Below are 27,046 nucleotides of genomic sequence, written 5' to 3' on the forward strand. Positions count from 1 at the left end.
TGAATGGAAGAGAAACGAGGTTGAGGGCGACTCCGGAATGGGGCGCGGAGACGGTGGAGCGAGGAGGGGAGGGGGGAGGGAGAATGTGAGAAATGAAGGGAAAATAAGAAAACGACAGAAGAAGAGATTTCAGAGAGAATCCAAACGGGCGGGTGAGGACGACTCGGGGGTTTAATGAGTTGTGTGGTAGCGTCGACGGCCGACGGGAGGGCAGGATAGGTAAGGTAGAGAGGGAAGGAGCAGGGTGGATTGGGGATTGGGCAAGCCCAGGCGGCGCGCAGAGGCGAGTGGGTGGGCGAGTAGTGGGTGAGCCGTGAGCCACACACACGCACGGTGCTTTTTTAGGGGACAAGGTGGGATGGGAGGGTGGAGGAGAGGTACCTCTCAGCGGCGCAAGCCAACGGAGCGCGCGCCGCTCCAGCGCAACAGCGAGTGACAGCAACAACAAACCCGACGGGTACAGATCAGAGGTACATTGGCTCCATGCCGTCCACGCTGTTTGCTCCAGGGACAGTCCTGTTCTATACAGTGCTCAGCCAGAAAACCTTACGGTATTATTGCTGGCGCAGAGAGCCTCCAGCCTATGAAGCCCAGAACGCCAGAACACCAGAAAGCTACACGTTGGCTTTTGGCCGGCGAATTCTCATTCCCCATGGATGTGCTACCGCGTCTTCATCGCGCGTCCCTTGCCTCTTCTGTACCGTCCTTCCCCTCGCGCCCGTACTGTACACGCTTCTCCTCGCTCGCTCCTCGGTCTGGATCCTGGGTCTGGTCTTGGGTCTTGGGTCGGGCTGATAGGACCCCTGGTCGTCCAAAAAACTGGGCCGCGTTGCCTTGACCAGGGATGACATGGGCATGGCATGGCATGGTCCACGGGGACAGGCTGCCAGGGGTGCGGTGCCCTCTGTGGATTGTTGTTTCTTGGGGTCGGGTCCGTCCCAGGAGGAGGCTTGTGCTCCTGGCTGCGCCTGTGGTGCCGTGCGCAACTTCGAGTGCGGTGTGGCAGTAGGCGTTTGATGGGCGTGAGGGTTCGGCGTGGGTGTGTACCCGGACGCGCGAGATGAGATGGGTGTGGTTACTCTGATTGTGGTGCCTGTGAGAATCCAGCATGGCTGCATATGGGAGGCGTCGAGTGGAGAGTGCTGCCCATTGCTTTCGCAGATGACCGAGCACACAAACAACACTGACGGACTCGCTGGCGACAGACAGCCACGAAGGATGGATTCAGAGCATGTCAACACACACGAGCAGGGGCCTGGTTGTTCGCTCCCCTTACCGGGGGCGCGTGCTTAGTCCCACGCCCCCTTCCTTCTACCGACCCCCATTACCATCGGACGAGACCTGCTGAACAAGACTCGAGCCGACCGGGCTGGCAGGGGATCGCGGAAACGAAACCGGAGTAGCATTCGCAGTTCCTCGCAAAAGGACATGGCTTTTACTGTACTCCCATGTTGTTCCCTCATGGCAACATTGACGACGAGATTGAGAAGCGACGGCGATCATGCACGCACATTGACTAACGAGCAGGAGGGAAACTCCGCGACACAGGCGTCAAGCGGTTCCTAACACGGCCGCATCAGGTCGCCTGTCTGAGCCCTGTGATTGGGTCCGCAGGTTATTCTGAAGCTTAGCTCGAAGAATCCCAGAGACAATCTCCAGCCGGATGTGCCCCGGCTACCAGCTCAAGTCTGTTGAGCGGGTAAGTTAGGGAGAAGATGACCACCAGAGAGAGAGGCGTGCCGTCTCGTGCGCCAGGGATGCCCATGCCGTCAACCTCCTGCGCCTGCAACTCCGATGGTCAGGGCGGCGACACTTCCAGGGCCGAGGCTCCGTATCATATCAGCTCTCGGGCCTGTTCATAACCCGGATCTCGAAATCAGCCTGTTGACTTGCCCATCACAAGCGTACCAAAACACCGAGCTACTGTGGAGTCCGAGAGATTACAAGCCATCATCACCACCTCGTTCGGGTGTGGACCACCGAACAAGGGCGAGGCGACTGGTTTTAGCGTCCTCTTACCCAGGCTCTCCGCGTTGTCTCCGCGAAACCAAAGAAAACAATCGAAATTATCCCAACCGACCAAGACCAGGTGGCTTAATTATTGGATCCGGAAATGATTCTGACGCTACTTGGTCAACTAAGGCTGATGCCAGCTATACTACCAGTCGCAATCCCACTCGCGGGCACGACGTCAGTGGCCTAATGTCTTGAAGCCACCGTAAGATACCATGCCATATACCTCGTGTACTCTTACTACTACCGGATCCAGATGCCATCATTTAAGACCTTTGAAGGGAGTCCCGTCCTGTCTCTGCTATTAGCGAGCAACTCCACACCGAGTGTCGTCCTGTCTCAAACATTGCGGCTTCCCTCATCCACGTTGTGAGCAATATTGATCGGGTTAAGATTGCCTATCTGCGCCTCTCTCACCTCGTGCTGTTGGTTGAGGGCGCTATATCTCTCAGAGGAGGACGGGGCCAAGCGGATATTTGATTACACCTCCAGCGGCGACTCAGCGTACCGAGCTTCCCGGCGAGACGAGGTGGTCCGTTCGCCGTCTTGCCCACGCGAACCGGAGAGTCGTGTTCCAGAAACTTGTCTCCCAAGATGAAGAATCGACGCTACTTGGGGCACGTCACTGCGGGTGCATGTGTAAAAATCTCCCAGGTCAGCACAGGTACAATTGTGCCTTACATCAGGGCGATGCCACCTGTGCTTGCACTGCAGGATTTTGTGATCTGCGATTCGCTTTACACACTATAGGATCAGTGGCCGCAACGACAGAAGTAACACACTACCACCCGAATTTAGGCGTCCCTAATACATACTACATATGGCGCAGATAATGGCTGTCCCCCTCTTCTCTCTCGAAAGGGCCAGCAGCTCGAACCGAAATGAGCCGTCTAAGGTTGTCTTGGTACCCCTCTCAGAGGTCGCAGTACGACTCCCTGGGCTGAGTCCGTATCCGCATCGCCATGATCTGCGCGACATTTCCATGTGAGCATTGTTTAGATCGAGTCCAAGTCGGCCCCTCTTGGGCTGTTACCATTTCCATGTTAGGAAGCCCACGTAATGAGGGATGGGGCCCTCGACACAACATCAGGCCATTAGAAGACCCTAGCTAGGCTAGAATGTGGTTGTGCTCTTCCAAAGCCGACCGGACCTACCATGCTCCAAACTGGAGATTCTGCAGTTTGAAGAAACAACCCCACCATCTTGGGCCATCGGACATGAGAAGCCATCGACACCTCTCGACACAGACACTTACTCACACTTGCCCACGCTTGCCCGTTTGTTGCAGACTGCATCAGCCAGCCAGCTTTCACCTCGCTCGGGGGTCTGCAGAAAACGGCTACATCTCGCCGCCGCTTTAGACAGCATCAACCGTCCATTCGGACATCAGGAATCAAGGCTACAAGACAGGGATATGGCCCGAGGCACCCAGAAAGTCCGTCCAGAGCAAAGAAGCCTCAGAGGCTCCCAAGGGGGCAGGAATCCAGGATTACTGGCACGCAGACCCTTGCGAAGGCTGAGTCAAGTGTGGGAGGAGGGGGCCTCGTCAAGGTGAAACGCGCCTGCGGGACTGCGTCAGGAAGTCATTCTCGTTTCTGATGCCTCAAGACTCCGCCGGCGCTAATGACACCCGCCCCTCTTCAGTGGCCCTCGAAGTGAGACACGCCCCCTCCAACACGGTCTCTTGTCTGTGTGTTTGTGAGTCTTTGGCGAGCCCAGTTTCCCGCCCAGCCACGCGCTACGCTGCTCGTCCAATTCTTGTTTGTGGACCACATCGAATCAATCGCATCATTGTCATCTTTGGGTATTCATTGGGCGCAAGAGTAGCTTTTGTGGGCCAATAGGTTCGGTTGGAGAAGCCGGTGCGAGCGCCAGCGCCAGTGTTGAAGAGTCAGCGATGGAGGACGAAGCATTCCCCAGAGATACTGCGAGACGCCCATCCGGGAAGCACAGTACTGGTGGCACTCTGCTTGTGATCTCCGTGTTTTGTTGACGACATGTAGCTGTCTGCTCTATTCCATTTCTGAACAGTCACAACCATTCGTTTACATGTCGTCGATGAAATGCGAAGCAGAGTCTAACAAAACGCTACTCTGTCTTGAATGAAGCAGGAAGGCTGCGTGGCTCAGTCATGCACATTAGAACGAGTAGCTTATTGGTCACAGCGATGACCACCGGTTGCATTAATGCTTCTTCGTCCGAAGCCTTTGCAGGTTCTGATCCCTGAAGGTGGCGGCCAGAATGCTCGACCGAGTGGCAACCTCTTTTTGGCGGTGCATTATTCGCCTCCATCATGACCAGTCACATACGCAAATCCCGAGCGGTTTGATCTCCAGGCCCTGAACTGGCTGCTTGATCGTCCCGCGCCAACGGCGAACCAACTCTCACCGTCTTAAGTGATGGTGAGCTCGGACTAGATCCAACTTGAACGCGTTTATAGCTGCGCAAGGGCTTGAAGGCTTGCATCCCCAATGCTCTTAGACACGAAAGCGGGAAAGGCTCCCATGTGGTCGGGCTACAGTAGCATCGGCTATCAGGAATCACCTGCAAAGCCCCTTGGGCAATTTTAATTTTCGCCATCACGACAGGCTACACTTGGGAAACACAATTGGACAGGGTCCTCATCGGATCAAACGGTGTGATGACGGGCTCGAGGCCGCCTGTGTTCTCATACCATCACTTGTTGCCAAACCGCAGGAGGGCGTATTGAGGAAACCACAGGCGCTGTTCACCGTCATGTGCCAGTGACTGGCGATCTGCCGGAGGTGTGGTCGTTTTTTCTGGCCGCGCATGCAGCTAAATTCCCATCAACAAGTTTCTAGCCCTACCACGGTCTTACACACGTACAAGGCCACGGCAAAGAACAGGATCCAGGAGTCACAAAACACAGAGGGCGTTTAGCTCGCCAATCTGATCTGATCAGTGAGGGCATAGGGATCCACTGGGCCTCGGGGATTTGGCCTGCCTGACTGCAGAAACACAGAAGACACAAAACTGATGAAGAAATGGGGGGCGTCAGGGTGTGGGAGAGTGGCGAAGAAAGAATCAAACCTATCCAACGGGCCGTTGTGACGCTCGACGCGGGCGTTTCAGAGCCTGGCTAGAGTCCAAAATTAGTACGACCTTATCCCGAAACACCCAATCAACGGCCTGAGGAGCTGACTCCCTGGCGGCACGCAGATGCTCCATGGGGAAGGGTCCAGTCTAGGATTCTGTTCTGGGCAACGATTGGCTCCGCCAGATTCAGAGCCCAACCTCATCTTCATGCTTCATCGTCGCCCACTTCCCCTCCAGCCTCGCGCCCACCCGGCACGGGCCAGGAATAGCAGCTACCCATGGTCGTGGCCGATCTGACCGCGGCCTGAAGAGTGGGTGGGTCGAGCTCCCGAGCCGCTCTTCATCGTGGAATCACAAGCTGAGATGACATCTCGACCAGACGATGTTGTCCAAAGGCTTCATCATCCCCTCCAGGTCGGCGCCAACTGAAGGATGAAAAAGACAGGGGCTGGAAATAGAACCTGGTTCTGTTGAGTGATGGAGCGGGGGCCTTTGGTTCAGCTTGTCGGCATCTCCAGTCCAGGCCTCGAGAGACCAGCCCGGACAACCTTCCTCGTTCAGACGGTTTAGCTCGGTGAGGAGGTGGTATGGTATCCCACAAGCGTCCTCGCTTCCATACTTCTCCGCCAAACGCCAACCCCGAATGCTACTATCTCTGGGGATATCTTGACTCGGCACAGTTCTGGAGGACTATTTTCAGATCTTGGCTGGTCTATCTTGTCAAAATAGCCCTGCTAACAGGCCTGAAACAGCCCAGGCTCGATGACTGAGCCGTTGAAACAATGGCATCTTCTCCAGCAGCAAGCACCACCGCCACTGCCACCGTCACCACCGCCACTATCCACCGCACTGGGTCGGGGAGGAGGGAATCGTCTCTTTTCCCCGAGTACGTGCCTTGCATGAAGTGAGACGGCCGATCTTATCGTCATCCAGGCGTGGGGACGGGGGGTTGTAAGCCGGCGCAAACTCGGTCCTAGTCTACTTGGTCCCCAGTCTAAGTGGAAGACTCGGTTGCAACTCTTTAACTGGACCAGCGCTGGGATTCCGCGTGCCTGACCTGGGGATGTCTGTTCCTTCTCGTGCAGAAGCCGAAACCTCATGGGGAGTCCCCTGCTCCCGCGCTCAGGTACATGAAACGCCCAAGGGGTAGCCACGCGATCTTCCAGAACATCTTGAAGCAGGCAGTCACGCATCTCAGACACCAAGGCCCTCGCCTCCAAGTTTGTTTCCGGGGTACCAAGGGTCCAGATCCCGTGGCTTTGCTAGCAGTGTCCACTAGGCCTTGCAGATACGACCAGTTGGCGATGTTACTGTGCCTGACCCGGTTGCACTCTTCCCTCGCTGCTTGACTCATGCCCCCAGCGGCCATCTGAGTCTCGATCCTTGGCCATGGACGGTGGTCCCTCATCTGCCGCTACAGTGGCAAATAGTGACTAGGCAATCCGGGTGGCGGGTTAAGGTCGGGCCCGTTGCATCTTCTTGCTTCTTTCGGCCGGCCGTGACAAGCGTTGCGCCGTTAACACCGTTGATAACAGCCAACTCCTGCATATGGTCACTCGGCTTGGTTCGTCTTTTCCCAAGAGCGGTTCCTGGATTCCCCCTTCTCTCTGCATCACAGTGGCTGGCGGGGCTTGCAGGATCCTCTAGCCTCGGACTTGTCCATGTAAAACGACGCATCTCAAGCTTGACATTAAGCTCGTCGGTATCTCCCTTGAAGGCTTGCAGCAAGCTCCCGCGCCAAGGTCATCAGCGGCCTTTCCTTGCCGGTAGGGCGCGCGTGGATCTAACAAGCGTAAGTCGTGGGCGATGCGGATCTTCTTTCCCAGGTTCAAAGCTCCGAGGTGGAGTTGTCGGACAAGTCCAATACCCTGGCTCCCAGGGATGTTCCTCAGCAACGGAATTGTCCATCTCTTCTTCGGCGGCCCGGCACCGTGATTTGGGGCTGGATTTCTTGCCGCCATCGTGTTCCTTCATTCATGGAGACCTTTCTCGATCAAGGAGCGGTCTATGGCGGTTTCCGGACGGACCCATGACCCCACGTCCCATCATGTCCCATCGCGTACCATTGAAGCCCCCTATCGTGAAACAGCCATGGCTCCGTGAAGCAGGCATCCCCGGCACGACAGCATAAACTTGGCCGGCGGCAAACCCACATCTCGGCGGTCCCCGACTGGTTGACGCTGCTTGGTGAGCTTCTCATCACAGGTTATCCCCGGGCTTGCCAGCCACTTGAGGGTTTTGGCCGAGACGGCAGAGCGAAAGCCCCAACTGACGGGCCCCATTATCCGCCCCAGGAGGCCTGCGCTTCCGCACGACGAGGTCGATCGGCTGGCGGCTGTGTTTCATAGGCCATCTCCCATGCAAAGAATATTCTCCGAGTGGGCAAGCTGCGGGCAGAGCGGTGCTGGAGGCGGCGCGTAGGAGCTAGCTGTATCAGATTCTTTGATGCATCGATGAATTCGGCCATGTCATTGTGTCATCTGTTTCTTCTCTTGTCAGCCTCGGGGTCGAGCCGCCATCCATACCGGATACGGAAGTATTTCCTTGTCTGGAGATAAATGGGCATCTGTAGCTAGGCCTCGCCGATGTAGGCCTTTTGTCATGTACTGTGCCGCCTGTCGGCCAAGCTTGTTTTGACAGCCGAAAGGGTCAAAGCGAGTAACAGAATTTCGTATAGCGGGGAACGATGAACTAACTGAACGGAGTCATGACAAATCGCAAGGTTGTGTCAATGTCTTGACGCGTTTTGACTATTTTGGTGTAAAGTGTGGAATGGTGTAGGGTAGACGACGCGTTGAGGCGGACTTTCACTTGGGAACTACTGAATTTGGCAAGTTCATCGAGTACAGGAGTATACAGGACTTTGATAGTGGCGCATTTGCTTGGGATGACTTTTCATTGTGGTCTTCACGCTTGCTTCGGTATCTGATACATCGGACTTGTTTGCTGCGCAATTTTAGAGACAAGATACGCGTTGACTGATGAACACAAGGGTTGCAAATGATACGCGAACATAACATGCCGTGTTAAGACCCAATAGAGTCAGCAATGGTAATGAGACGGACATATTGGCAAAAGTTTCATTGTGTATAGTAGAGGGTATCATAAGTTTATCCTGTCCCCTGTTTGTACACATCTCCAAACGCCAGGCCAGAACCCAAGAGCCGCGATAGCACGAAACACCAAAATCCCCGAGTTTCCTTCCCATACATTCGCCAAAACGCAGATCAAGTATCGTACGTTTCAGGACAACGCGTGTCTTCTGGATTAAATAGAGAACATCCGACATGATGACGAAAATGTGGCTTCAGATGAATGGAAATATTCGCTGAGCCGAGCTGTAGACCCCTGCCGGCGTGACCGAAGACTGATCAAGTCCTCAATGTAGAAATAGCGTCGACGAAAAATTCAGACAACTGTCGGAAAGAAAAACGCGCTCGTCCACCTCAGCGAAATCTCCATATCTGGGTCTTCATCTGGTGAGATGTTTCTGAGGCTTGCAGCCCAAATTTTGAGGTTCGTCATAGATCCGAGTAGTCGCCGCTGAAGCTCCATATTGTCGGAGCTGATGGGTTCTTGGGTTGGGGAAGGGACCCGAGCAATTGGGTATGAAATCATCTCACGGTGAGGCGACACCTTGGGTAGAAGTGATTGCTGACCATTCCTATCTCGATATGAGATGTAAGTGAAGTAGAAAGTGTCGACCAGAGAGTAAACAGTGTGATAGACGGTGTAAGCCTGCTAGATTACGTGTTTAGTTTTGGTTGGGAATGCAAAACACTAGGCTCTTAGGAAGGACACGCAGAAAGGGACCTGGACAAGAAGACCCAAGGGGATGAGATACACATCGGGATGGCCCCATTCCAGTGGGTACAAAATGTCACCAGGAATTCTGTCCCAGGGGGTGGCAGTGACCTCTCGACCGAAAAGAGGAAGATGCAGTCGAAAGCTGACGTTGGAGTAGTATGCCTAGTGTCTGTCAAAATGCAAGTTGTGACGTGATAGAAAGGCGGTGTTCTATACCAAGTATGTTGAAGTTCCGGATGCGTCTAGTTGATCTGGTTAGCAAGATAAAGCCAACTGTCAGGAGCACACGCACCGAGGTTCTCGCAGTTCGGCGAATATCTAGAATAGTCGGTTGTCCCGAGTACGGAGCACCGCTGCGGACGATACGACGGGTTTGAAATCCCCAACATGAGGAATAAAAGTGTAATCGTCGTCAGCTCAAGGGTAGTAATGGGATACCCTTGTCCGATGCGCCAGAACTTGTTCACAGGAAAGAAGAGTTGTTCAGCATCAATCGGGAACCCGTCAGGATAATCCGAACTAGTGAGGATAAAGCCCCCCATATTAGCAAAGAAGGCATGCATTAACGACCATTCTCGTCCTTGGAGGATCTCTGGACGCGCATTGAATTTCTGCTTCAAGCTAGACTCGAGATCTGGCTGGGTGAGTCAAAGACACCGACCTTGACACTTCTGCGGGCATTAAAAAGCTGCCCGCCAGCTAATGCGAACAAATAATCCGGCCCGAGGAGGCCAATACAGGCCTGGCTGAGTCTATCGATGACTCCGTGGTACCCTTTGTCCTTTGGCGATGGGACTTTGGGATGTGTCGATACCCCCACGCAAAGCGCGATTGTCAGACAGCAAGACCACAAGAAGAAATAAATCATGAAATACCTCGTCATCTGCCTAGAGCGGCCCTGCCTAGAGCGACTACTGCAGTTATGAAACTCAGTATACAATAATTATCCTTAAGTTATTGGCTATAGTACCAACAATTGCTTCCCAGCAAGCCACGGTTGTTGGTTGGCTGCGACTGGGTTTCGAGCGGCTGCGCCTCCACCTCACATAGGATGGGGATCACCACATTTCGGCACTGAGATAGGGGACACATGACTCGACTTAGTTCAAGTGACTTGGTTAAGCACATCCCATCTGGTATGGGAAACTAGTAAACAGAGTGAGTAACTCAGGAAGGCTGGAGAATAAAAACAACCATGATGCATCAGTGGAACCAACGAAAAACCAAATATTCGACCCTGGAAGCCCTGGAAACACTGGCAAGAATGAGAGAGCAAAAAAGAGTGGCAGACATCAGAAACGCAGCCTTTTGAACACCCTATATACACGTAGTCGCTACAACCATCCGCCCACATTCAACTTTCCAACATGCAACAACCACCGTCTTGTTGGTCTAGAAAGCGCAGCTTCTAAAGACCTCTCAAGACCTCGCCTCTTCCAGTTCAAGCTCGAGTTGTCGGATGCGCTCGCTCTGGTCCTGCGAACCAGTACCGACCTTGCGCTTGAGCGACTCGACCTCGGTGGCCAGGCTGGTGATGATCTTGGTCTGATTCTCAATCAACTCCTTAATCTGGGCCAGGGAGGGCTCGCTGCCGGAAGCGGAGGACGCGACGGCTCGGGGAGTCGAGGTGGTGGCGACGGGCTTGATGGGAGAAGATGGCTTCACAGGAGAAGCGGGAGCAGCAGCGGGGATGGTCTGAGTCTTGACGGGAGCGGCAACAGGTTTGGGCTCAGATCGGATGGGCACGGCAGTGCGCTGGGCAGGGCGCGAGACCTCTTCGAAGCTGGAATTATCGTCGTCCTCCTCTTCCTCAGACTCTTCGTTGTCCTGGTACTTTGAGGCCATAGCAGAAATGGAACCCTTTTGCTCATTCGCGGTAGGGGGAGGAGCTCGAGTAACTACGGCGGGCTTAGGCTCCTCTTTCTTGGGGGCGGGTTTCTCGACAACAGGCGCAGCAACCGGAGCAGGAGCCTTGTAGTCGGAGGCAATCTCCTTAGGAGCAGTGCCATCGTAGATACTCTCAAGGTCAATCTTGGCGGGAATTCCGGTCTTTCCCTCAAGCCACTCCTTGGCACTGACAGCCGGCTTTTGGCCTGTAGCAGGGGGGAAGATATCGGCCTGGAAGGTCTCGGCACGTCGGGGCACGGTGAAAGAGATGGGCTCAATGTAAGCATCATTGACCGTCTTGTAGGCCCTCATGACCTCGTTTTCGTGGACCTGCCATTGTTAGCTCTGTGTCAACACCTGCCATCAGTGGAAACTTACGTTGATGCCTCGTCGAGGAACGAAGGCAATACCTCGCTGCGGGTCGGCAGACTTGTACTCGCTGAGGAACTCGAACTTGTCGTTGTCAAATTCGAAGTATCGAATGTTGCCGTCACTGGTGATAATTAGATTATGCCGTCAAGTCGAAAACCGAGAAAAACCTACCCCTTTCCAGCAAGATACAGACAGTTCGAGCCATCATCTGCTCCATGTCAGCGCGAGCGCATTCAAAAACTTGGATAATGCCAACTTACCCCAGAAAGGCATGCAAACACCGGAAATGGAGTCCAGCATGGTGAATCCGCCAAGGGGCTCAGGGTTTCCGGGCTCCCATAGAGCTAGTTGTCGCTCGCTCATTCTCGAGAAACCGGTCGTGGCGAAGCGGTTGTGCTCACCCAACCAGACAGCACGGCTGTTCTTGGCACCGCCATGGCCGGCGGACTCGTGAACGGCCTTCTCCTGACGGACATCCCACACTCGCACCTTCTTGTCGCGCGAGGTGGTGACGAGCATGTCACCGCTTGCGTTCCATGACAGACTCTGGACGATGTCGCTGTGCTTCAGGGCGAGGGGGGACTGGCCGGTGCCGATATCCCAGATCTTGACGCTGAAGTCGCCGGACGCAGAGGCGAGAATGTTTTCGGCCGCGGGGTTGAAGAGGACTTGTCCGACCTTTCTGATGGTGGAGATTAGCATTCCAGCCAAGACGAAGTTGGGGTGAGTGCTGGGCAACCAACCTCGTGTGACCGGTTAGTTTGCTGATGGGCGCAACGTCGATAATCTCCTCGGCATCGGTGTGGAGCGTGAAGCCCTGGGGGACCTCCCAGATGAAGACCTTTCCATCCTCGGAAGCGGAAGCGATGATGTGGTCGTTGAAGGGGTTCCTGTATGCCTGTCAGCCAACGCTCGAGAGCCCAGTGCAAGGGGCACTATACCAATCGGTATCGAGGACAGCAGCGGTGTGTCCACGGAACAGCGGGATCTGGTCAGGCACCTTTCCTCGCTCTTCCAAGGGGATGACGGCGAACGCGCCGCCACCAGAAGAATCCCAATTGACAGAGAGGAATTCGGGGTTGGCCTAGTTATACCCCTAATCAGCGCGCCAGCCTCTTAAGGTGACCATGGACTGATCCGGCGGGCCGGCACGCACCTTGACCAAGTTTGTATCCCACGCATTGCGGCTGATATGGATATTGTCGTAGCAGAACTCCTTCCTGGTAGACTTGCCGAAGACGTGGCCTGGAGAGCAGCGTCAGCGTGTCAGAACGGATGCGGCGCGGGCGGGAGGTTTGCGCCAGCACGTACGGTACTTGGACGCCCGCACAAAACGGCCGGCCATGATGGCGGTTGGAGGTCGCGACGAGACCGGAAGAACAGGGAGAACGGCGAGGGGCGAAGGAGGAAGCGGCGTCAGTAGGGCGCGAGCGTAGGATCGAGGCTGACGGCGAGGTTGGTGTTTGGGCAAGGTCGGCCGTGGGCTGGAGGAGAGGTCCTGTAGTCGAATACTTGGGTAGCTTCGTAGTGCTAGCTGCTGAAGATGTACTGGGACGACTGCTGCAAAGCCACTGAGAGTCCGCTGCGCCTCGCAAGCTCCCCACTGTCGAGAACCAAGTGGAGCGATGCCTGTCGTCGCTTGACATGGCAACATGGCCGTGCAAGGATGCTACGTATGCTCAAAGCGGCGTCACGTGAGCGTCTCAGCGACAACCAAACCCCATGCTCGCCAACCAATGTGCGACGCGCCTCGTGGCTCCCTCAATGCAAAAACCAACACCGCAACGTTGTAGACACATTTTAGACATTCATTATGATCCCCGGGTTACAGTACAGAAATCCCAAATGCGCAGCACCAGTGCCACCGAACAAAAATGAAACAACCATATCCCTGCCGACGCCTGGAAAGTGCATAAACGGCGCTAATGCCCCCTTTCATCCAACTGCTCGTCACCTCTTTTGCCTGACTCCATCCCAAAGTTCATCAAATTAACAACTCCAGTGTCGCAAATGCCAGACCACACCGTCTCAAACGAGACAAGCAAAGAGGTATCACGAGTCAATCCGCCCACCCCGAACTCCTGGTCCAGGCGTGTGTCATAGATCCATCATCCCGGCGTTGCCTCGTACCTGTGCTCACCATAAATGCCAAAACTAACAAGCATCACTCTCTCAGAGGAACATGCTCTTAGGTCGTGAGTTCACTCGGCGCCCGGATGCTCGGCGGCGCAGCTGCTCTTCCCGTCTAAGAACGAGCTGGCACCACTTCGCTCTGGCTCGGGAGTCATCGTCACCGCCGTCGCGCCCGGCAACATCAGACAGGACCTTCATCCAGCCTTCCTTGTCTTCAGCTGTATCTGCGTAGAAGTCGATGACCTCACCGTTGTTGAATCGGATGCGGAAGCCCTCCTCAACAAACATGTAGCCTTCTTCCTCTTCCGCAAATGCAGATCGGCGACGTCGGCCACCTCGTACCGTGGTCTCCTTTTCGGTCAAGGTCCGGCGATCATCAATGAGTCGCTTGGCATTTGCTAGATTAATTGTCGCGCGAGGCTGGCGTGTTGCCTCGTGGTAGGCAGTCAGCTTGGTGCCGACCAGCTTGAAGTATCGTCGGCGCCAGTACTGTAGTATTGTTAGTTTTGGGTCGCGAAAAGTGTTGTAAGGGATACATACAGGGCAGTCACCACCTTGTTGGCTCAGGTGACCCTCCCAACTTCGGGACATTCTCTCCTCAGCCGCCTTGAGCTCTCGAATAGACGAGTTCATGCTCTTGGGCATGTCGTCATCCGTCGCATTCTTAGGGCGAGGGACGAAGAGCAGTTGCAACTCAAGCTTTCCGACCTTGTAGGGAGCTCGTCGGACGACGGCAGTGTTACCACGCTTGCTCTTGACGCTCGACGCGAAGGCAGCTTCTTCAGTTGCCCACTCATTGAAGCAGGCAACCTCGGCCATGTAGGGTCGGCCGAAGCATCGGCTTTCATGTTCTCGGAGACAAACATAAGCTCGGCCGAAGCTACCGTCTTCAGCTGCGAGAGGAGATAGCATCTCGTAAGCAGAAGGAGGAGTGTTGCGCTTCTTAGTTTGGGCGTCTCGCTCTTGCTGCGCGACTCGCTCTTCCTCTTCGCGATGTCGCATCTCAAGCTCCTTGCGCTTCTTGGGCGATGTGAATACCCTACTGAAGGTCGACGTCTTGTGTTTGTGGACTCTAGCTGCCTGAGGAGCCACCTTGACGGGCTCAGGCTTCTCAAGCTTGACGTTGAGGGTGAGCTGGAACTCAAGGTCGTTGGGAACAACGAGTTCGAATTCCTGGCCGATGGGGGCTTGCCGCGCTAGCTCAAGCCATGCAGTTGTGACGCAATGTACTCCGTTGTCCAGCGTGAGACTGAACCAAGTCCGTTCATCTAGTTTTGTTAGAGTCTCATTCAAAAACAGCCAGCTTGCGGTGGATGACTTACTTTTGGGAAGAGGAAGATCTAAATCCTTGACACCCATGACTTTGACGAAGAGACGACCTCGCTCTCCGCTCTCTGGTGTTGCCATCTCCAGGCCAATATCTTCCTCGACCACCTGGTTCAAGGCGGTGGTTGCGTTGCTCTCTTGACCGGGCATCGGGGGAATATATCCTACACTACCACCTACGCGTTTCCGCGTACTCCTTTGGCGCGGCTTACTGTTCCAAGGCTCAACAACACATGAAAGAGGTCGATCCTCCTTGACAGGAGAGTTGCCGACTGATCGGGCGCCTCGCGGCTCGTCGGTGTCTTTATCGCTCGCGGAAATGAGCTTCGTATTCTGTCGCATAAGGTAACCGCGCTGTTGACGAGATGTTACGTTAGCATTGAGTTCTTTAATATCTGACTGGGCGGATTCTGTAGACGCTTGTCCACTGGGAGTGTCATTGTTGACATGGAGTTGTTGACGTGATTGAATAATGGAATGGTTAAAAGCGACCTTTTGTGCCTCGATGACTCTCTCAAAGTCTTGATCAAGGCTGAGGCCCAAGTCAAGATCCAAAGTCAGGCTGCGGTTTTTGAAGCTGGGGTGTCGCTCAATGAACTCGTCACCAGTTGAAAGCATACTCGAGTTCACGTCTTGAGAGAGGCGCTTGCTAAGCCGTTCGGGAAGAACCGGTACATCTGGGATCTCGACACTGACTTGCCTGCGAGCTTCTCGCATGGCGGCAATGTCTGCGGGAGTGTTGGAAACTCGAGTCTTCAGCCTGGAGCCGGAAGCGCTCTTGATTGTCGCGTATCGCTCGGGGATAACGGGTGAGACGGCGGGGGGCTCTGGCTCCTCATCCTCCTCCATGTCGGGCACGGGATGGTGGATGACGGACTCTGGGGTTCCGGGATCTTCATCGTATTCATCCTCGGGCTCACCCCATCCTGAGCCATCGTACTCTGGCTTGGACAGCGGTTGCTCGGGCGTGAAGGGCCGTTGCAGGAAGGCCTGGGCATCAGCCATCTTTGGGGCCTCAGGCTCAGGCGCAGGCGCAGGTGCGGGCTTCTCTTCCTCCTTGGCTTCAGGAATCATAAAAGATTCAAAGCCTCGCGAAAACGAACCCTCCTTGGAGTTGGTACCGAAATCAGGAAGAGACTCATCCAAGCTTCGCTTCGGGGTGGGAGTAGTTGCCCGAGGGGTGGACGCCTCCTCTTTGACCTCTGGTTGTGGCTGTTCCTCGACTGGGTCCGGTTCCGAGTAGTGGCTCTCACTATCGGTATCTCCAGGCTGTTGCATCTTGTCCTCATCATCCTCATAGTCTGAGTCTTCGTAAAACTCAATCTCATCCTCAGGCATCCGGGTAATGATGACGCTGCCGTCTTCCTCCTCAGAGAACTCATCCATGGGGTCCTCAGTAGATGGAATAGGAACATCTGGATCCAGAGGCAACTGGCGCTCGGGGCTTCTGATGGGGCTGGAGCCGGGGGGTGATGAGAAGTTATAGTCGGTCTCCGGCTCGGCAGTCTTGCTGCCATTGACCTTGCGCATGATAGAGTCGCGCGAGATGCGGGGTGGCAACTGGTAGTCACCCAGGCCTGAGATATCACCAACAGCGTCGTCTTCTTCCTGAGCGGAGAGCATGCTGACGGTTGATTCAGGCTCAGATACAGGACTGCTGAGTCGATCACGACCAGTTGCTCGGCGAAGGCGTCGCTCGCGCTGTTGCTCTGCGGCGCTCTTTCCATCACTCTCGTCGGACAACATCATGAGTCTCAACCGCTCCTCAAGCGACATCCGTCCATTGCCAATGTTCTGCATGTCCGACTTGCTCGTGGCGGAAGCGGGTGGAGGAGAAGGCAAGTTTCTATGCGACCCAAGCATCCGTTCTGCAGTCGCCGAGAGCCCGGGGGAGGCTGGCGATGAACCACGGGAGTGGTTGCGGGCATGGCCGAAGGGGGGAAGTGGAGGTAGGGGACGATGCTCTCCGTTGGAGTTGGAGGAGTCAGTGCGACCGTGGGATGGGAGCGCGGCTGAAGCTACTGAGGGAGCATTGTCAGGCATGGGACTGGCTTCGTACTCTTGTGGCCCTCCACGGTGCACCATGGGGCTGTCTCCTCTCCAGTCATCTGGACCGACAACGGGAGTCTTATCCGTGTCTTCCAGAGACGCATCAAAGCTATCCCCCTCGAGATCCACGTGGGCGGGATCATAGAGCATGTCATCATCGTCATCGTCATCTTCAATAGACTCGTAGCTTCCCTCGCGAGAGTTAGTGCCGATGGAGGAAAGGTCGGGTGTGGCATCTTCGTATTCGTTGATCTGAGGAGGTGCAGCGTCGAATGTTACGCTCTTCGCATGACGATGCAACGACCGTCCAGGAGGCAGCTCGCGGTCGTCGAGCGACGAATCGCCAGACCACGTTCCAGTCTCCATGTCAAAGCTGCTCTTGAACCTTGAGGTGGAGAGAGATGATTTGGTAGGTGACACCTGATCTTTGCTGGGCGTCATAGGCCGAGTTGGAGAGACCGGCTGAGGTACAGACGACTTGGTTGGGCTCATTGTTGGGACACTCGTCTTGCTTTCGCTGCGAAAATGGCCGAGAACTGGGCGGTCGCTGGTGGAGTAGCGGAGTGATCCAGAAGACCCAAAGGGGCTGTCCTGGACCTTTGCGAGCGGTCTCTCGATCTGAGTGATCCGAGTGGGATCATATTCCTGCTTCTGCTCAAGTGCCAGGATGTTGCTGTTCCTGACACGAGAAGCCTTCTGGAGTCGCTCAATCGAAGACCGTCGGTTTGGTGAAGGTGATCCGCCTCGCCCACTGTAAAGGTTCTCCGTGTTGCGGTTCTGCCAAAACATTCGAGGAGAGGTTACAGAGTCCATCGGCGAGGACTGGAATGGGGATGAATCGGGGTTTTGGCCCGCTTTCTGCGTCATGTTGTCAACACAAGACATCATGGTCGGGGTTGGCAGGGTAGTTAAACGAACCTTGGGGGAACCATTGCTGTGCTGATGCCAGCTGGGGGAGTTTCGTCTCATTTCCGTGGGAGACAGCTCCGAGAGCGGGCGAGGGATCCCGCTGGGCATCTTTGCTGTAGACGGGTTCGGAGTGTGCTTGTTGATGCGCAAGGGGTGCACCTGTGGACATCCAGTGTCAGAGACAACCCGACAAGCGAGCGAGTAGCGCGATGGAACATACCTGTTCAGTGGCCATGCTACGCCAGTGAGTGGGAATCTAGTCGGGTGCCTATTGTAGGTAGGATGACTCTGGATGCATTGGCATGCGGAATGTAGTATAACCAGGGAAACGGAGGTGGAATGTCGCAGGTGGGCGTGAATGTCAACACTGGCCGGCGACGGAGAGAATGAATGCAAAGTATCAAATGCGACGACAAGTCTGCTGATGGAAGAAGAAAACACGCCCTCTGGGCAGGTCAATAACGGCGACTCTATCGATCACTCGACGATGTGAGTGATGTTGCTGACGATGGATGGACAGGTGGGAGGAGGAGCGCACTGGCGAGGTTCATGTGTTTAAGGGACGCACAGTCGAGCGCAACAGGGGATGTTGCTCATTGGCCGTGGGGAAAACAAACATCGGCGGAGCTTCGTGGTTGTTGCCGTGGAAACCGCTGCCCCAAGCGAGCTAACGCTGACGGCCCTTGGGCGTTCGGGGCCCTGCAGGACCGGCGGAGTGCTAATCAGTCTGTTACAATGCGCTGGGATCCCGACCCCGCTCCGCTAAAGTCGTCCCTCCAGGCGCTTTTACTGGGGCTCCGACAGCGCTGTTGCAGCATCGCGCAGCGCCCTACAGCTGAAGTCGCCATGGCAGCGACGCATGAAGCGGGTGGCGAGCACACATTGGCTGAGCCTGTGTCGGCAGATGCTGGCATGACCCTGGAACTCAACGAGCTTGCGGTTGTTTACGAGTCTGTGTTATCATCACAAAGCCACCCTCCAAGCCGATTTTTTTTCTCTTTCCGGCTCCCAAGGTACCTGTGGCGTTGGCAAAAAAGGTTCGGGCTGGCGGTTGTCTGCGTTCGTTTGCATCGATGCTCCGGTTCCCATCATCAGTCCGCCAGCACCTTTATCAACGGATTCAATCATGTTGTTGATGCACCTGCGGACCCAGGGACAACGACAACACTCACGATATCCACCCATCGCCTCGCTAGTCTTGCCCAGAGCCTTCGCCATGTCTTGCATCGAGATCTTCCCGAGCGCCAGTTGAGGCCATTTCGGCACTAGAATCTGATGCCGGCACTTTGGCACGGCCCACCAAGCATCAGCTCTGCTCTCTAGTGTTTGTTTCTCACTGTGTTCTGGATTTCCGCCGCGTCAGTGCTACGTATGTAACCCGTTTGCTGGTGCTGTAGACTCGACGCCTACTGTAGACTCCCGAGACTCGTTCTCAACACCATCGCCCCATTGTTGGGTGTCAACTGTTGGTCTGCACTTCTGGGACATGCATGCATGATACAGGAACTCTTGGGCCCTTCCCCGAGGTAGCATTGTGTGCCAGCACTAGCCAGCCTCTTGTGATGCAATTGACCACCATCCTGCACGAGTCCACCCGTATCCGCAAACCTGCCTCAAACTTGCTTCAGTCTCTATGCGGTGCGATTCATTGCGGGTTGTTGCTGGCTGCATTTCTCGGCTTTCGGTTTCAAAGCCACACACCCATCCATGCCCATGGACCAAGAGTGGACGCCCTCTGAGCAACCGACATCTGGATCCATTCCACAAACCTCTCAATTGCCTTGCTTTTTGTTCCATTCCACACAATCGTCAAACTTGACGCCCGAACCTCCAAAGCAATCTAGCGCACTCCCAATCGTGAGATCCACCTTGCCACCACTCAGTCGCTTAACAGCCTCTAGGTCCTCAAGGTTTCTGCCACCACCGGCATAAGTAACCGGAATCGTGCACCATTGAGCAAGTCGCTCTACTAGCTTCTCGTCGATGCCTTTCTGTAGGCCCTCATTGTCTGCCGCGTGGATGAGGAACTCGGAGCAGTACGGCTCTAGCGCCTTGATGGATTCTGATCCTGGTTAGATATTGGTGTGCGCATGCGGTCTTGAACACGAACCTTGATTGACCTCCATGTCGGTAATTGTCTGCCATTTGTTCATGGCCACATACCAGGAGTCCTCTCCTCGCCGTCGGCAGCTGAGATCAATCACCAGCTTGTTCTTATCGCCGCCAAGTGCCTCAAGCACTGCATCCAGCCTCGACTGGCTGAAGTGACCTTCCGGGAAGAGATGAGAAGTGATAATGACCTGCCGATCCGTAATCAGTCGGCCAATATCGCAAGGGTGAGGCTATTTTGGTTCCATACCTTCTCCGCGCCAGCGTCCATCCACTCCTGCGCATTTTTGTCGTTGATGCCTCCTCCAACCTGAAGCCCGCTTGGCCAAGCTTGCAGTGCCTCCTTCGCTGGGCCGTTGTTCCCAGGGCCCAGCATGATGACATGCGCCCCCGTGAGCTCATTGTCCCTGTACAGCTGAGCAAAGTGAGCAGGGGGGTGTTGAGAGACAAAGTTCGTCTGGAGAGCCGAGGAAGCACTGTCGAGAGTGCCACCGACGATCTGCTTCACTTGACCCGCATGAAGATCGATGCATGGCCGAAATCGAGTCATTTTGGCGGGTTTCCTAGTTGAAGCTGGGGATGTGACGGATGCAACTGACTGACGTTCCCGGAGTTTGAGGTTCGACGACTGACTTTGCTCACCATCGCGATGTGGGGCAGATCCGCAAACGAAGCGCCATCTGCAAGACCAATAAATAGGCCGCATCTAAACTCCATTCCTGTTGGACACACCATGGCATTGACCAAGGGTCGCCCTGCGGCGAGTAGAGCAACAATAACTATTTTTCAATGATTTAAAATCCATAACTACTTCGTGTCTCTATGTCATCCGGGATAACTGCTGCTTTCCGGGACACGATCCCGCATCGAACAACTGGAATGAATGACTTCCTTACCTCGTCACTGTCTGGCTCTTAGCTTCACCAATACTCTTGCCCAGGTTGAAGTAATCAGAGAGGAATAGACAACTTGGGGGATACATTTACCGCTTACTCTGAGTGAATTCTAAACCCTAGCACCCAAGAGACACTAGCGGACTCGGGGCTTGACTGACTAGAACTCCTAGGTGCCTCACAGCACCATTACACCGCACCTTCTACAAGCAATGTGAACTTGCCATTAACCAGGGCCTAGGACCAAGAGGGAATTTGATACGGTGGGCGCATCTTGGTACCATGTTTCTAGCATTGAGGTTATGCCGTCAAAGCCCCCGACTTCCTGAATGTCGTTCTGAGTTGTCGCTGATGTTCGGATGGCTTGAGAATATTGCGGCGCTGTGCGATCCATGCCCCTCCGCTGAGAGAAGAGGGTGGAACTGTTTCCGCGTTATTGCGCTTTTAATGGCACCTTTTACTGGTGCAACTCTCTGGGAGATTTATAGCTAGCAAAATCTGCGAGACAATCCTGTAGCGGGAAGTTTGTTGCAGGGTGCGAGATGGCTCTCCACACATTGATGGTCTGGTAGCGTCCCTTGAGCAGCTCATCAGCCTCGTCTGCAGGGAGATGGTGCCTCACACAATCTTCAGCGGCGCGATGTGTCTCGTCGTCATGGACTTGCTGTACCGGCTGACCTAGCCCGAGCGATTCCTCCCAATGGTGCACGACAGTGCAGATTAGGAAAAACCTAGATGGAATCTCAATAGATTGCGAAATTACTTTCATGAAATGGTATTCATAGACCCAGTGCTACCCTACTTAAGATACAACTCCAATGCTCTACACGAGCACCTGACCTCTACAGTCGCATTGCCAATAGGCTGAAGATGCAGATACCCACTGACCTGAAGGACTCCCGTCCTAAGGACTCATCGAGTCTTAGCGACCCCCATCAAATCACCGTGTCTTGGCATCCTCAATCGAGTCACCGGGTTTCGTTGCTGAGATAGCAATGTAATGCCAATGCCCGTGTCCTCGGTACGACTGTACCCCCGCGACGGTGTTGATGAAATACCGTTCCAGATGAAGGAAGGTAATTATGATGTAGGGGATGTAAGCGACCAAGAAGAACAGCCTTGTCATAGGCTTAATGTTGTCAGAGTAATCTCGGACAACCACATCTGTAAACCCGGCTTCCTCGAGCATGGTTTGGAAAGTGCCGGGATGAGAAACTTCATTTGTCGGCATGGCGGCATATTTGTTGATTTTCCGCATTGCCTGTGCCATCTCATCGGGCGAACCATCAATCAATTCATGGTCGTATTCGAAGAGTGATATACGGCCACCCGGACGAAGAAGACGGTGGAAGCCAGCAAGAACAGCTTGAGGGTCTGTGGCATGCACAAACGTTTCCATGGTGTAAATGCCGTCGAATGACTCCGTGTCCAGCTTTTTCAAATTGTGATAATCCATCATGCGTACCGAGACCTGACCGTCGGGAAGACCAGAGCGAGCGAAATTCCTCTTCGCCTTTTCCACATGATGGGCTACGACGTCAATGCCTTGGATGCGATATCCGTACTGCTTTGCGAGATGCAATGCGACATGGCCCACGCCACATCCGGCATCCAGGACATCGGAGCCCGAGGGAAGGCCGAGGGACTCCGCCAACTTATCCTCCATCGCGGCTAGGGCGCGGCCGATGGGAAAGGGCCAGTATGTATCATTCTCGTAGTAGCCAAAGTGGCGAGTGCCACCAAGGAACAATCGATATCCGATTCGTGATTCGAGCGAGAGGTAGTAGGATTGAAGTTGGGGGTTGTTGTTGATCGATGGCTCAGACTCAGTATCGGACGCCATTTTCGCAAGTTTGACTCGAGATCGCAGGTGCTAGGGAGAAACCCGCAGGTCGAGAGGGGAATGAATTTGTAGTCGTGTCGTTGTCTGGAGGAAAGTCTGCCTTGGTGTCGGAGCTGTTGGGGCCATCTCATATCACGTGAAAGAAAGAGTATTGCTATTCGTACAGTCTCTTATTGCTATTTGTACAGCCTTTGTCACGTGACCCCTTCCTTTGCCATCTTCCCCTCAACTCCTTCTTCTATACTACGTCTATCCCATTCTTCTGCAAGTATCAGCTGCGAGACTTAAGGGCCCAGGTGCTTCTAGCATTAGCTGGATACCAATTCATCTATTGTTTGCATGCTATAACTTGTTCAATAACGTTTTCAGCTTGCTTCAGACTGCCTCGAGAATGTAGAACGTTGCACGGGGGAAGATGCTAAATGCGGGGCAAAAAGTGTGAGGTTATGTGACAAAGGCTGTGCGAATAATAACACCTACCTAGGCACTCAAGAAAACGAGGGGCGATGTGGCCTACGTAATTTGAGGCTGGGTGTGATGGGAGTTGATCAACGATTTGATTGGTTCTCGAACCGCTGATCCCATGATAGCGCTACGTAGGCAATCACGATGGGAGGGGCTCAGCCAGCCCCGCCAAATTGGCTCTGCTCCATAATTGTTTCGCGGCCCGGCCCGATGACGAATTTAGTGGCTAAGTCTGTTCGGAAAGGTCAAATACTCGTACCTGGGAAGGTGAGAAACTCGCGGAGGATAAATCTCCAATTCGGCGAGGAGATTGGGGGATGGCTAACGGCTGTGCAATGATGCCCGTTGGTCGCGAGCCCTGAGGAAGTTCAAGGGCTGGAGCAATGAGCAACGTGCGTTGCATGTTGGTTGCATGTCCAACCAACACAACTGCTACCTGGGATATGAATGACTAGAAAAGTGGAGGATCCTGCCGAGAAGTAACCAGGATGCCGTACATCTCAGTGAATCCAAGCACCATCTGATGCGGCGCCTGCCACCAAGTGTTGCTAGTAACCTGATTTAGCCATCAAGGCTCCGCCGTCTCAAGTTCATCCATACAGCGTGTCTTCCAGCCCTCTCTTGGCCCCCATGCTCACCTTTCTACATACAAGTTAGCAGCCTGAACAACCGAGCGCCACAGGATAGTGGAGGGCTTGAATGGACTGAGATCTGGCGGCAGATTTTCCTGCAGACGCGGTGTCAGGCTGGCTAAATTATTGGTCCTTACCAAGGGAGGTAATCCTGGGGGCCAAAGATACAATGCCTGTTTCAGGCAGACGCTTGTCCCTCTCTCTCCCCTCTTGCCTTCTTTCTCAATCATCAATCTAACGGCACCGGTGTCGTGATGTGTTCGATACTTTCCCGCTTGTTACCTTGACAAAATCCAAGATCGACCGGTTCGATGACCCAGAACAATACCACCGACGAACAAATCCTAGGATGGGTTGGCTCTAGCAACGACAGGGGGACCATCGACATTATGTGGTCCTCCTGCATCACCATAATCCTGTGCTGCTGGGTTTCGACATACCCAAACGTTGGTTCGCCGAGCGATAAATGGTACCACATTTTCTACGACAAGATCAGCCTGGCGATGATCAGTATTCTCGGTCCCGATTTTCTGTTTGGTATAGCTTTTGGACAGTGGTCTAGCGCTAGGAGGAGTGTCAAGGTTGGCGATACCCGTGGTAGTATTGGCTTTCCAACTGGAATGGAAAGCGTACCGAGCGACCACCGCTAACTGCAACTTTCCCTACAGACTTTTCAGAAAGACAAGCATCTTTGCAACGGCGAAAAATGGACATACACTCACGCATTCTTCATCGACATGGGAGGAATTCATCTCACTAGTCCCGATTTCCAAGGCGGCTTCCCCATCAATGCCGAACAACTACACTATCTGGTTTTGCATAAACATCTCGACTTCCCGGATATGGAGACGATGGAGATTTCAGAGAGAAACAGTCTTGATAGACTTTCACGGTAAGCATCACGGCCTGGTTCAATGTTGATAACCTCTGAACCGTGCTGCTAGACTCATTACTGTCTTCCAAGCCTTCTGGTTCGTCGTCACGGAGATACAAAGATACCACATCGGTTTGCCAATGACAACACTCGAGCTGACCGCGCTCTCATTCACGTTCATTATGTTTTCGACATCGATACTGTGGTACGCGAAGCCATCTATCACGCAACCGCGTACCATCAGCACCAAAGAGAACAAAACAATCGCGGCAATCCGCGATTTTGCCAGGTCCAATGTAAGGTTCCCCTCCCCTAGCCGCTGGTGGCTACATTTACTAACGTTCGATGGTTGCAGACGCACCCAAACATGCCTGACACGTGGTATCAGACACCATTGGAATTTATCGGCGAAGAACGGTTTCGAATCAATGCTCACTGGCAGTACTATGTCAAGGTGACACACAAACTACACCTCTGGATTGTCTCCCGGCCCATCAAAGTCCGCCCCTGGGACAGATTCCCATCAGACCTCTGGATCTGCCCAGACCTGGTATTCGCTCCGGTTGCAGCGGCTATTTTAGTCGGTTTCAGCGTCTTGTTTCTCCCAGCATGGAATTTCCATTTTCCGACACCTACCGAACAACTCCTGTGGAGAATCTGTAGTACCTATCATGCAGTCTTCAGTCTCTATGGTGGCGGTTACTATTTAATCGAAATGTTCCGAAACCGCCGGCAATTCCTGCGGCGAGTGCGGGGACCACCTCTGGAGCGTGCCATCCCGCTTCAAGACCTGGAGTCTCAGAGGACTGTCCAAGTTGATGAACAACCAAATACATTTCGAGAAAGGATTTTGAGAAGCGTGGTGGATTGGATCAAAGATTGCAGAAATATATCTGATGGCCGAGACCCAAACATGGCTATTCCGCTGCGGATCTTGTTTCCAGTTTCTATCACCTGTGCCCTCTATGTCGCATGTCGGTTTTATATATATTTTGAGGATTTCTTTTCCCTGAGGGCACAACCAGCAGGAGTGTTTCTCTCGGTGAACAAGTTCATCCCCTTCCTCGTGGGACCTTGAAGTATATTTCTTTTCAATTTTAATATCATGAAACCTACTGGGCCGGGCCTGTAATGCTTGCAAAATTCGCACCACTTATCATTAAAACCCTCCCCCTGGATGAGGCGGTGACGACATTGACGTGGACAGCAACGACAAATATTCGCGACGTGATTAATGACAGCAGCAACTATTGGAAAGTGCCGTGTGCCGACGAAGGCAACGTCAGTAATAACAAGGTCCCTAAGACCAACAGAAAGGTCGGCCACGTAAACTCAGGCTTTGACAACAATCGCAGTCTATAAAATTCCATGTCTTACTTAGATAGTTTATATTGAACACCTTCCATTTCACGGGCGCAAAACATGATAAGGCATAGGAGGATCTAACAATTTGGTCCGTATGTCGCTCCAATTCCCTTCCTCTCTTGACCGAGGTGATGCTTGGAGTTCGTCATCGTCCCTCGACCTCTGCCAGATGCCAATATTTATAGAGACAATGATTGCTCCGTTCACTGCCTCCCGCCGCTTCCGCTCTCCTACAATCACCCTAAGCCCTTGAAAACTCTGCCCTAACTGTGAGTTTGACCGGTGTGGCTTGCTTTACTTGATTGGCTACTTAATTTCCAACAACTGTCACGCAGCTGCAACCAGTGTTGCCTAAACTTCTCCTGACCTTCCCACCTCCCGTTCACGATCCAAAAGAATGCATAAACCCCAGTCTGAACCACTGCAGCTCGACGTCGCCGTCATGCATAGCTTTGAAGTCCTACGCGGTCGTGTCTCATACGTCGTTGCGAGGCTAGCCACCGACTCTTGCCTCGCCACTTCACGTTACCATCTCAGCCCACTCTTTACACGAAGACGCAAAGCACAGCACATCTATAAACAACTCCGACCGTCGATAGCACCTTTATCATCGTCGGCTACCTCCGACAGCTTTCCGCGGGAGCTGAGGCACGCACAGGTGCAGCGCGTGGATGTCCTCGCCTTGGCTGCTGTTGTTGCCCACCTGAGTTGCAGCCAGGATTCAATCGACTCTTCCTTGCCATTTCGCCGCGTTACTTTCAAAACCAAACTGGATTGAGGTGATCTTCCACCCCATAGCGACTTCTTTGAATGCACCATGTTCTTGCTATACTAACAACAGCTGTTTAGGTATGGACCGATACCTCGACCCGCCTCGGCTGATGTTGCGTACCGCTTGCGGAGCTCAGCTGGGCCCTCACTTTTGAACGAGTTCTCTGGATTCCTCCTATATACTCTCTACTTTCTACTCAAAGCCTCCAAGCAAGAATCTCTACTAACAAACTCGCCTAGGTCTAGGTCTACAATCAGCACCTCGCCTCGACAAGGAGGAGCCCCAAACCACGAAAGACCAAAAAAGCGCAACACCCTTCCGGCTGCTACAGTGCCTTTTAGAGTAGCAGAGTCACCTGCCCCCTTCAATGGGGTGAGGGATCATGGAGGCACAGCACCTCCTCATCCCAGCTAATGTTGCGTACCTACATTAACCCAGCATGCCCACTCTGAGCCACAACCTCACCGTTACACCAATTGACTAGGTTCACGATGCCTGAGAGGCGCAGTTGACGGGCGAAAAGCAAAAAAGCAAAAAAGC

The 27,046-nt window shown here is 53.9% G+C and overlaps 13 protein-coding genes across 13 annotated transcripts; 4 read left to right on the plus strand and 9 right to left on the minus strand.

Moving 5' to 3' along the window:
- Positions 1-460: 460 nt before the first annotated feature.
- On the minus strand, positions 461-1,201 carry BGZ61DRAFT_439134 (uncharacterized protein). The gene has a single exon (XM_046244326.1). It carries the CDS (start codon positions 1,116-1,118, stop codon positions 615-617), a length of 504 nt encoding a protein of 167 aa, XP_046112650.1. The 5' UTR covers positions 1,119-1,201; the 3' UTR covers positions 461-614.
- Positions 1,202-1,373: 172 nt separating this feature from the next.
- BGZ61DRAFT_512374 (uncharacterized protein) lies at positions 1,374-4,084 on the plus strand. The gene is made up of 7 exons (XM_046252147.1): positions 1,374-1,699; positions 1,756-2,190; positions 2,270-2,382; positions 2,468-2,667; positions 2,764-2,786; positions 2,843-2,997; positions 3,261-4,084. The coding sequence occupies exons 1-7, from the start codon at positions 1,664-1,666 to the stop codon at positions 3,610-3,612; spliced, it is 1,314 nt and encodes a 437-aa protein (XP_046112651.1). The 5' UTR covers positions 1,374-1,663; the 3' UTR covers positions 3,613-4,084.
- Positions 4,085-5,585: 1,501 nt separating this feature from the next.
- Positions 5,586-6,488, minus strand: BGZ61DRAFT_23919 (uncharacterized protein). The gene has a single exon (XM_046238317.1). The coding sequence runs from the start codon at positions 6,261-6,263 to the stop codon at positions 5,805-5,807; it is 459 nt and encodes a 152-aa protein (XP_046112652.1). The 5' UTR covers positions 6,264-6,488; the 3' UTR covers positions 5,586-5,804.
- A 1,652-nt stretch (positions 6,489-8,140) lies between these two features.
- BGZ61DRAFT_582922 (uncharacterized protein) lies at positions 8,141-9,419 on the minus strand (the record flags this gene model as incomplete). The annotated part of the gene is made up of 4 exons (XM_046256301.1): positions 8,141-8,811; positions 8,884-9,039; positions 9,094-9,119; positions 9,170-9,419. 4 exons carry the CDS (start codon positions 9,417-9,419, stop codon positions 8,479-8,481), a joined length of 765 nt encoding a protein of 254 aa, XP_046112653.1. The 3' UTR covers positions 8,141-8,478.
- Positions 9,420-9,454: 35 nt separating this feature from the next.
- Positions 9,455-9,823, minus strand: BGZ61DRAFT_23923 (uncharacterized protein). The gene has a single exon (XM_046238320.1). It carries the CDS (start codon positions 9,758-9,760, stop codon positions 9,494-9,496), a length of 267 nt encoding a protein of 88 aa, XP_046112654.1. The 5' UTR covers positions 9,761-9,823; the 3' UTR covers positions 9,455-9,493.
- A 154-nt stretch (positions 9,824-9,977) lies between these two features.
- BGZ61DRAFT_544065 (coronin-6) lies at positions 9,978-12,481 on the minus strand (the record flags this gene model as incomplete). Its single annotated transcript, XM_046255261.1, has 8 exons — positions 9,978-11,094; positions 11,143-11,257; positions 11,308-11,347; positions 11,397-11,818; positions 11,880-12,026; positions 12,078-12,220; positions 12,293-12,381; positions 12,448-12,481. 8 exons carry the CDS (start codon positions 12,479-12,481, stop codon positions 10,297-10,299), a joined length of 1,788 nt encoding a protein of 595 aa, XP_046112655.1. The 3' UTR covers positions 9,978-10,296.
- A 393-nt stretch (positions 12,482-12,874) lies between these two features.
- Positions 12,875-13,219, plus strand: BGZ61DRAFT_23969 (uncharacterized protein). Its single transcript, XM_046238324.1, has one exon. It carries the CDS (start codon positions 12,950-12,952, stop codon positions 13,127-13,129), a length of 180 nt encoding a protein of 59 aa, XP_046112656.1. The 5' UTR covers positions 12,875-12,949; the 3' UTR covers positions 13,130-13,219.
- BGZ61DRAFT_23966 (cell division protein anillin-domain-containing protein) lies at positions 13,219-17,905 on the minus strand. The gene is made up of 6 exons (XM_046238323.1): positions 17,774-17,905; positions 17,563-17,712; positions 15,085-17,502; positions 14,592-14,949; positions 13,810-14,537; positions 13,219-13,758 (listed from the first exon to the last, which is right to left on the minus strand). Exons 1-6 carry the CDS (start codon positions 17,786-17,788, stop codon positions 13,309-13,311), a joined length of 4,119 nt encoding a protein of 1,372 aa, XP_046112657.1. The 5' UTR covers positions 17,789-17,905; the 3' UTR covers positions 13,219-13,308.
- Positions 17,906-19,325: 1,420 nt separating this feature from the next.
- On the minus strand, positions 19,326-20,212 carry BGZ61DRAFT_338353 (uncharacterized protein; the record flags this gene model as incomplete). Its single annotated transcript, XM_046239123.1, has 3 exons — positions 19,326-19,615; positions 19,664-19,853; positions 19,913-20,212. 3 exons carry the CDS (start codon positions 20,210-20,212, stop codon positions 19,326-19,328), a joined length of 780 nt encoding a protein of 259 aa, XP_046112658.1.
- Positions 20,213-20,796: 584 nt separating this feature from the next.
- BGZ61DRAFT_23994 (uncharacterized protein) lies at positions 20,797-21,409 on the minus strand. The gene has a single exon (XM_046238325.1). It carries the CDS (start codon positions 21,322-21,324, stop codon positions 21,013-21,015), a length of 312 nt encoding a protein of 103 aa, XP_046112659.1. The 5' UTR covers positions 21,325-21,409; the 3' UTR covers positions 20,797-21,012.
- Positions 21,315-22,516, minus strand: BGZ61DRAFT_439148 (S-adenosyl-L-methionine-dependent methyltransferase). The gene has a single exon (XM_046244327.1). It carries the CDS (start codon positions 22,396-22,398, stop codon positions 21,496-21,498), a length of 903 nt encoding a protein of 300 aa, XP_046112660.1. The 5' UTR covers positions 22,399-22,516; the 3' UTR covers positions 21,315-21,495.
- Positions 22,517-23,513: 997 nt separating this feature from the next.
- On the plus strand, positions 23,514-25,409 carry BGZ61DRAFT_501982 (uncharacterized protein; the record flags this gene model as incomplete). The annotated part of the gene is made up of 4 exons (XM_046251714.1): positions 23,514-24,076; positions 24,164-24,387; positions 24,440-24,665; positions 24,725-25,409. Coding segments are annotated over exons 1-4 (1,404 nt in total), but the record flags the coding sequence as incomplete, so codon positions are not given.
- Positions 25,410-26,131: 722 nt separating this feature from the next.
- Positions 26,132-26,920, plus strand: BGZ61DRAFT_544074 (uncharacterized protein; the record flags this gene model as incomplete). Its single annotated transcript, XM_046255262.1, has 2 exons — positions 26,132-26,392; positions 26,576-26,920. 2 exons carry the CDS (start codon positions 26,132-26,134, stop codon positions 26,918-26,920), a joined length of 606 nt encoding a protein of 201 aa, XP_046112662.1.
- Positions 26,921-27,046: the final 126 nt, after the last annotated feature.

Source organism: Ilyonectria robusta (assembly GCF_021365365.1).
Source record: "Ilyonectria robusta strain PMI_751 chromosome Unknown BGZ61scaffold_1, whole genome shotgun sequence".
In the NCBI taxonomy this organism is placed as follows: domain Eukaryota; kingdom Fungi; phylum Ascomycota; class Sordariomycetes; order Hypocreales; family Nectriaceae; genus Ilyonectria; species Ilyonectria robusta.